Genomic DNA, 8,554 nt, shown 5'->3' with positions numbered 1-8,554 from the left:
ACCTTTTGGGACACTTATTGAAAAGAACATGTCCCGCTCGTAGGCTGACAGTAGTTTAAACCGTGGTGCAGCATGCAGCAGGAGCTCCTGTTCAAAGTCCTGGTCATCGGGGACTTGGGAGTCGGGAAAACGTCCATCATCAAGCGGTACGTGCATCAGGTCTTCTCCCAGCACTACAGAACCACCATCGGGGTGGACTTCGCCCTGAAGGTGCTGCAGTGGGACAATGACAGAGTGATCCGGCTGCAGCTGTGGGACATTGCAGGTCTGTCAAACCCTTACGACCCTCTACATCCCGGTTTACGGGCGTAGGTTATTATAACTGCACCAGGTACAATCCTGCTCTGCATCAGAATAGATGGGTGTGGGTGTGAGCGTGCATGTGCGTGTTCCTGCCTCTTTAGAAAAAGAACACTCTTTTGTTGAAAGTTCGTTTGCTGTGAACCACTTGTTAAAGCTGCTCCTGCAAATAAGCTCTGCAAAAGATGCTCAGTAAGATTACTGTTCATTAACTTGTCTCCGATACAAATCAACTCATTTCAAATGTGTTAGTATATTGAAACGAGGCCAAAAACGACAATCTGCTGCATCTGCACACAGAAAAAATACATTCTCTCTGCAATGACTCAAACATGCAAAACCGCACAGTAAATGATAGTTTGTTTGCAGTGAGTGACACCAACTGAAAGTGTGTGTGTGTGTGTACAGTCACTGGAGGCCTGGCTGGGTCCCTCCCTGGATTTGATGACTGCTAGAGGAATGTGGATTGTGTGCTTGGTTGTGACTCAAATGATCCCATGCTCATGACAATGGCTACTGTAGCAACAACACACACATTAACTCGAGTTGATTTATTCACATCCATTCACATGGATTTGAAAGCTGTAAATGTGTGTGTCCTTGCATTGCAGGACAGGAGCGGTATGGGAACATGACTCGTGTCTATTACCGGGAGGCGGTGGGAGCCCTGGTGGTGTTTGATGTTACGAGGGCCTCCACGTTTGAAGCCGTGCTTAAGTGGAAGGATGACTTGGACTCAAAGGTCGGGCAACAGCTCCACAAACTTAGACCACATTCAGGCCAAATCTGGCAAATGAGGTTTTCTGTGTCTTAAAACAGGATAACAAAAGCTTTAGCTTTCAGCTTGATGGTCAAAAACCCTGTAAAGGATAGAACAACAGACAAAAAAACTAAAACTAAAAAACCTGCCTCTGCTTACGTTTGATCTGTCATCCACACACAATCACAAAGTTTGGCATAGAGAAACATGAAGAGTGGAGCATCGTTTCTGGCTAAAGACATTTTGCACAACAATGGAGGCCTACAGCACAGGCAAACAAGCTAATCCAGGTTGCACACCCCCCCCCCCCCACACACACACTTTCAGTTTAGATATATTGAGCACACACTAGTGCTCACTCTAAGCAGCTGTAAGCAAGCTAACATGATTTTCTATAACAATAATGCAATTTAAAAGAAACGTGGGATTAATCCGTCTGGATTTTACTTGGGTTCAATCTCAGTGATGTTGGTGCCTGCAGCAGGAAGGCTGTTCTGCAAAAAAAAAAAAGTCTATTCTGTTTTCACAACTTGATTCGGCTGCTGGTCAATGTTTTTTTTTCACAGCACCTGGCGGCTGTAGCTCAGTTGGTAAAGGCGGTCGTCCACGGACTACAGGGTCAGTAGTTCGATCCCGGCTATATGTCGAAGTGGCTCTGGGCACGACACTGAACCCCTAACAGCCCATTCCCCTCCCCAGCTGTGCAGTGCCGGTCCAAGCCTGGTAGAAACTGGGGAGGATTGCGTCAGGAAGGGCATCTGGTGTAAAAACTGTGGCAAATCAACATGTGGACATTTATCTGCTGTGGCGACCCTGAACTCACGGGATAAAATGAAAGGACAAAAAAAAAAAAAACCTGCAGATGTTTGCTTTCAGATGTTGTTCAATAAACTACTTTCTCTCTGCAAAGTACAGACATCTTTATGTTTAGACAACTGCATGTTACTGAAGACAGACAAGTCAAGTCGATTTTCACATCAAATTCTCATATTGTTAAATTCATATTCATATAAAACAAAAAAGAGAAAATACCACAACCATCGTGTAACCTTTTGTCTTGAATTCTTTTCTAAGGTGACTCTGAACCACGGGAAGCCTTTTCCAGCTGTTCTCTTGGCCAACAAGTCAGATCAAATGACTTCCCAGCAGCCCAAACTCGACTCCTTCTGCAGGGAGAATGGCTTTGTTGGCTGGTTCCTGACCTCTGCAAAGGTACGAGAGGGGAAACAAAGGTCACACGACTCTTCTGCTCTGTGAACAACTTATAAGGAAACAAATTTAGAGTTAGAATAATGCTGCAGTAACCTTGTTCTACAAATACTAAGACACTGAAAACATTAGCTAAATGTAAAAAGAAAATATTCCTGGGGTTCAATTCAGTGCTGACACTAAATGTTGGAGGCCTCTGTTTGCTGTGTTCACAAGATAAATAGAGAAATGTCTACAGCCTGGTGTGAATTGGAATTCTTTCTCTAATTCTAATGACTTACATACCACAGTGCAAGTGAACACAAAGGCTCAGCAGACAGGTCAGGACAAAAAAAAATGTTCAGAATCATTTTGAAAAAAGGAATAGTAAGTAACATCATTGTGACAGTGATCAGAGCTGCATTTGTGAACATTTGTGGCTTATGAGGGAGCACATGTTTGATTCCTCTGTACTCAGAAAACAAAACCCTGAGTTGGGAACATCCACGTGCTGCTATGATGCTATCAACGCAAGACTGCAGAGTGTACCTTTAAAAAAAAGGAAGTGACACCATTAACCTAAGTTTTTTAGCAAATAAATCACATCTCACAAACTCATACATGTTACAGCTATAGGTCATTTAGTAGTCTGATATAACCAGAAGCATCTAATAATAACTAGGTTTGGGCATCTGGGCCTGTTTGCTGATGTCATTCTTCTGATTGTGCTTCTGCTGCCCTGCGTTTCAACATGTTAGATAAATAACAGAAAACCGAGAAATGCAACATTTGTCTTCATTTTCTTATCATGGCCATCAGTCCTATTAGAAGTTCTTCAGTGTCTGCATGCGCTTGAGTGACCCAGTCGCAGTCGGCTTTCTCAAAGCAGTGGATTTCTTCATGTAAATGAAATCTAGTTTCTATGTTTGGGGGAGGAGATAAGAGAAACCTCATCCTGGAGAACACTGGCTTCTCTGCCGTTAATAATTAATAATTAATAGGTTTTTAATCAGCTTTTTACAAGAGTGCAGGACAAACGGCTGCAGACAGGGAAAGTAGAGGAGTGCTGAATGAAAGAGTCACAACACAGAACAATGGCTCCTCCTCCTCCTAACTGAAACTGAGCTAACACAAAGTGGTGTGTAAAAGTTTTCTCTCAGTCAGCTGCTACACACACACAAACACACACGTACATGCAGATTTCTAGTAACCAGGTTTCTGAAGTGCATTTAAACTTGTTCAATGGTGGCAGGCCTGAAAAGTCCGGGGAACACGTAAGTCTGGTGGCAATGCAGGAACGGTTGTCGAGATATTTCCATCTAGCTCCTTACAGGAGTTTTCTCCCATCTCTTAGGAAAACACCAATATCGAGGAGGCAGCGCGCTGCTTGGTAGAGCACATCCTGAGCAACGAGGAGAGCCCAGTCACAGAGCGAGACCCTGGGTCCCTCGTCCTGTCTGGATACACAAACACGGCAAAGGATCATCTCAACTGCTTGTCATGCGTGAAATAGAGATCACAGAGGACCAGATCATTAACAGGTGCAAATGTGTTTGCATTCAGCCAGTCTCCCAGGCCACAGTGATTATTGATCAGGTACAAAAAAACTCTGGGTGCTGGCAAATTTTAAAATAAAAAGTCTTTTTTTTAGGTATCTAGTTGTTAAATGTTAGAAGCCTTTACGCCAGACTGACATGTTGGTGTTTTTACTTTTTATATTATAGCATCCGACCCTGAACTCACGGGATAAGCCGAAAGGACAAAAAAATAATAATAACAAAAAATATTATAGTTCTGATTTGCAATTTATAATCACAACCGTATGGAGTTGTTCTGCCATTCTTCGATCATACGTGACATTGTGCGTTTGACATTTGGCTCATCTGACAGCCCCCACTGATTTTGTTTTTCTGACTCCTCAATAACAGATGACAGGGGAAAAAAAATAATTATTTTTGGCAGACATTAAAGAGTAAACCTTCTTGGACTCTTTGCAAATTCTCTCAGCACATCTACATCTACAATCTTTACTGAGCTGGACTATGAGTGAGAGAAATTAAGTCTTTCAAAGTAGGAACACAGATAAAAATACAGTCAGTCCCCGGTCCTCTGTGTCATGAGTTAAAATAAATGTAAGACTACTGATTCTAACACAAGCTGTTAAGGCCACGTATTTTTTTTTTTTTGTTTTTTTCAGTAAAAAAGCTGTGGCTCAGGTGGTAGGAGCAGGGTCCACATTTCAAAGTGACACTGAACCTTACGTTCCCACTGGTTGGTGTTTCATCTAAGTTGCTTTGAATAAAACAATGTCAACACAATCTTTTGTTGTCCTGGATTCATGAAGCCAGTACACCATCGATTTCCTCTGTTTCGATCAACGGGCAGAGCTGCTGTGGGTCAACATTATCACAGTGATGGAAAGAGAGCTCTTCCTCTTAAAATACAGAGGTTTACCTGTTTCTTCTGTACTATTCTTTTATTTCGGGGGATATTCATCTAAATCCAGGGCCTGGAGAAAGTAGTGAGTTAGGCTCCCTCTTCAAATATGTAGAAATCGCACATCACACGTAATCTGTTAATTAAAAAAATTAACAAAGGAGCAGACAGAGCGTCAAATAATTGCATTTCTTATATTCAGAAGAAAGATCTAGCTTTATCTATACAAGACAAATAAATTGAATAGTGTAAATTATGGCAAATGCTGCTTGTGATGAACGTATCTTCACTTCCAAACAATTCATTTCTATATTTCCTAAAATCACAATATTGAAGAAAAACACAAAACAGACCTCCCCCTGACTCAATGACGCTTTCTGCCTTTTAAAGAATTCCAGAGATGCAGCTGTTAAAAAAATAACAAAAGGCATTAAACTCAGGCTTGAAAACGAGACTGTGAAATAAGGTTACAATGGAGCGTAGGCAGACCAAATCTATTTTTAATGAATATCATTAGACATACGAAAGAAAAAAAAACACACGGCTTTAGAGAACAATTGACAAATTAACTGGCATAAAACAACCAGAATGTGGAGCTACAGAACTTGGGATAAGTGTGGTCGATCAAAAGGAGTGTCTTGTGGCTGCAATTTATTTAAATAATTTGAACTTTATTTCTTCTGTGATGCAACCAAACAAAAATGTTTCAAAATCCCAATTGCCTGTGGTCTTAAAAATTACTCCCACACTACATTTTAAGCAAATCTCTGAGTCTGGTGTAAATAAAACAATTTTATCTCTGTCAAACTCAAAAGCAAAAGATATTTAGGGACCTACTGCTGCACATCTGGAGAAACAACATTTACCAGCTTCTTTTACTCATATTGCAAATAGTTCAGAGGAGGCAGGTGTATTTCCCAGAGTTCTGATAACTCAAACTGTGCATTGCCACTTCACTGAAGCCATTGAGACTAGTCTGGATTAAGGAGCAGTAGTAGCAGCAGCTCTCCTCGACCTACATAAAGCCTTTGGCACAGTCAGCCATTCTTTACATCTCACAAAGCTGGTCCATTCTAATTTTCCTGATAAGACATTAAACTGGATAAATTCATGTCTGTCAGACCACATCCAGTGCGTTCAGTTAAATAATGTACTGTCACCAATCAGAATCTGATCTCACTCCGTGTGGGATGATGTGGATTTTTGATGTACTCAGCTGATACCAACAAGCGGCTGCTAAACTGTCACCAACAATACAGAGCACTGAAAAACACAGTAAATTCAAGCAACAGCAACAGTGTTACCCTCTAATAAGCATAAACAAAAGACTTATGGAAATGGTCACTAATACGAAATGTAGATGAAGTTAAATATGTAGATATTATTTTGGATTCTGCTCTAAAATGTATAAACATACAAAACATGAGAAAAATATTGGAATGTGACTTAACCATATTTGGACATATTTTTTTATTGTAAATTATTTTAACATTTTAAACTCTTATTTGTTTGTTTACTCTGTGCACCTGCAAGGGACTGCAGACGGAAACTAGTAAGGTTTGGTTTGCACATTGTCCCTTTTCATATAAATGTAAATGTAAAAGCGTCTCTCAAATGACGGCGTTTAAATATAGAAAAGAAAAGTGTTTCATAGTAACGACTGACCAGTGTGCTGAACCTTGTGGTTACATAGAAGAGTGTCTCGGTCCACACAGTGCCCACACTTGTGACCAATCATCACTGATTTGACAAATTAAACATTTAATGGCTATGCTGATGCGTGAGAAACAACCATACTACCAACAGATAAGAAATGACTGCTAAGAGACACGAAACGAATGCAACATGCAGAATGACGATGCAGCGACACAAAATAATGACAAAGAGGAAAAAACATACAAAAAAACCTGTAACAAACAAAGAGAGACATAACGGCATTAACTTAGGGTTTTTCAAATTTTACAAACATGAGTCTCGCCCAGGCCTTTTGTTACTAGAATGCAAAATTAATTTTTATGTAACGCTGCTACACAGCATCTAAAGGATACTGTTTACTCATAAGTGGCCTGTTGTATGTAAAGACATCTTCTTTCACACTGGAAACTAAACTGACACACTGGGAAATCTGTCCTTGCCTGCTACAGAGAAAAAAAAAAAAACACAAGGATCCTTTGCAGTGAAAAAATAAACATAAATGTTGTGGCGATAATGGGCTTTGAGGCAATGTAACTGATACATCCATTTAAGAGACTATTTAAACAGACTATTCCATGATACAACCTAAAGGCTGTTAGTGGGTAGAGAACAGCTTTAATTAGATATAGTGCTAAAGTGTAAACTGCTTTAGTGCTACTCTGCCGTTTAATGATATATAGTAACTGTTAAAAACTAACGGGCATTTTATTTTTTTAATGTATGATTTAAGTCCACAGTTGTTGACATTTCCATTCCAAAATTTTAATGTGAGCATCTGCTAAAAGTGGATATTTCACTCCAGACGTGATAGCAAGTCTGACTCACCATCAAACTGTTGCCTCTATTGTTGCTATGAAGTGTTTTCTTCAACCCTAAAATCAATTTCTTTCCAGTCAAAGCCATGATATGCGCTGCTTTTTTTCTGCACAGTGACGACAGAGCAGCCGCCTTTGTTGAGTTTGCCTCGAGGGTTAGTTGAAATTCCATGTTTTCAAATTAGGCATCTACTTTATATTTTACGTCAGCCCCTTTGATATGTAATAGCCTGGCCTTGTAATGCAACACATTTGTAACTGCGTTCCCTGTGGACCGAACTCCATGCACTAAAACGTGCATTTGTGGGACCATGTGCACAATAAGCTTTCAACAGTTTATTTTGCATCACAAGATATAATGAAATCGCCCAGGACTTTTATTTGTTACACAGAGATCAACAGGACTGAAACAATGCACTGATTAATCTGCAACTATTTTTTAAAATAAACAGCTTAATTCTTGTGATAATCTGCTGCTTTTCTCTGTATCATGAAAAAAAAAAAAAACCCATCTACTATCTTTCAGATTCACGGTGTCACTCAAACAACTAAACATTTTAATACAACAATTGAAAATAATAATTAGTTCCTGTCACAGAGAACAATATTGCTCCTAGCTGAAAAACCCTCTAGATGACATCACCCCGAGGACTTTCTTTTTTTATCGTTAGGAGTTCAAATGATGTCATTTGGGGGAGCTTCAGAAAAGCAGATTGACCCTTATTACAAACTCCACAGTATGAGCAACAAGATGACATAATCTGAACTGAATTGATGTGTGACGTCATCTGGAGGAGCTCTTCAGCTAGAAGTAGAGAGATACTTTGATAGAGGGAAGTCAATGGGAAGTTTAATGACATTTATGTACATACTCACACTAGAACCAAAAGAAGGAAGTTAAAAATCAGTGAAGGTGTCCTTTAACCATGACAAGGCACTTAGATATATACTGAAAATTCTTTTTGGAACTGATTGCACATTCCTTAAATATATCGAAAGGTTATAAGAAATGTCACTAAATGGGCACCATGGCAACATGATTATGGTTATTTTTGTTCAGAGTGTATCATAGCAGCACAATGAAACTGTGGGGTCACCTTGAAATCCTACCAATCTTGTGAAAACCCATGAAATAAACCACACGGGGGTCATTGCAGAGACATTTTCAGTCACTATCAGACAGTAGGAATCCCATTGCAGCAGCGCACAAGCGCCACACAAATAAAACATCCTGTGGAGATACGATCGCGGATTTTTCTCCCTATGTGTCCACATTTCATTGGACAGCAGGTAATCAGGGAGAGTTTGCACATCGCACTCCTGAGCCCTCCATATGCACCGACTGATGAACCAGCTGATG

At 40.1% G+C, this 8,554-nt stretch overlaps 1 protein-coding gene across 1 annotated transcript; it reads left to right on the top strand.

Annotated features, from left to right (window-relative positions):
* The first annotated feature begins 51 nt into the window (after positions 1 to 51).
* On the top strand, positions 52 to 7,703 carry rab38c (RAB38c, member of RAS oncogene family). Its single transcript, XM_067492497.1, has 4 exons — positions 52 to 265; positions 912 to 1,042; positions 2,135 to 2,272; positions 3,603 to 7,703. The coding sequence occupies exons 1-4, from the start codon at positions 73 to 75 to the stop codon at positions 3,759 to 3,761; spliced, it is 621 nt and encodes a 206-aa protein (XP_067348598.1). The 5' UTR covers positions 52 to 72; the 3' UTR covers positions 3,762 to 7,703.
* The last annotated feature ends 851 nt before the right edge of the window (positions 7,704 to 8,554 follow it).

Source organism: Channa argus, chromosome 22 (genome assembly GCF_033026475.1).
Source record: "Channa argus isolate prfri chromosome 22, Channa argus male v1.0, whole genome shotgun sequence".
Taxonomy (NCBI): Eukaryota; Metazoa; Chordata; class Actinopteri; order Anabantiformes; family Channidae; genus Channa; species Channa argus.
This window is presented reverse-complemented; position numbering and strand designations above follow the sequence as displayed.

Coding starts and splice junctions, on each gene's coding strand:
- rab38c (XM_067492497.1), top strand. CDS start 73: ATGCAGCAGGAGCTCCTGTTCAAAGTCCTGGTCATCGGGGACTTGGGA. Junction 266..911: donor GCAGCTGTGGGACATTGCAG/GTCTGTCAAACC, acceptor CTTGCATTGCAG/GACAGGAGCGGTATGGGAAC. Junction 2,273..3,602: donor GGTTCCTGACCTCTGCAAAG/GTACGAGAGGGG, acceptor CCCATCTCTTAG/GAAAACACCAATATCGAGGA.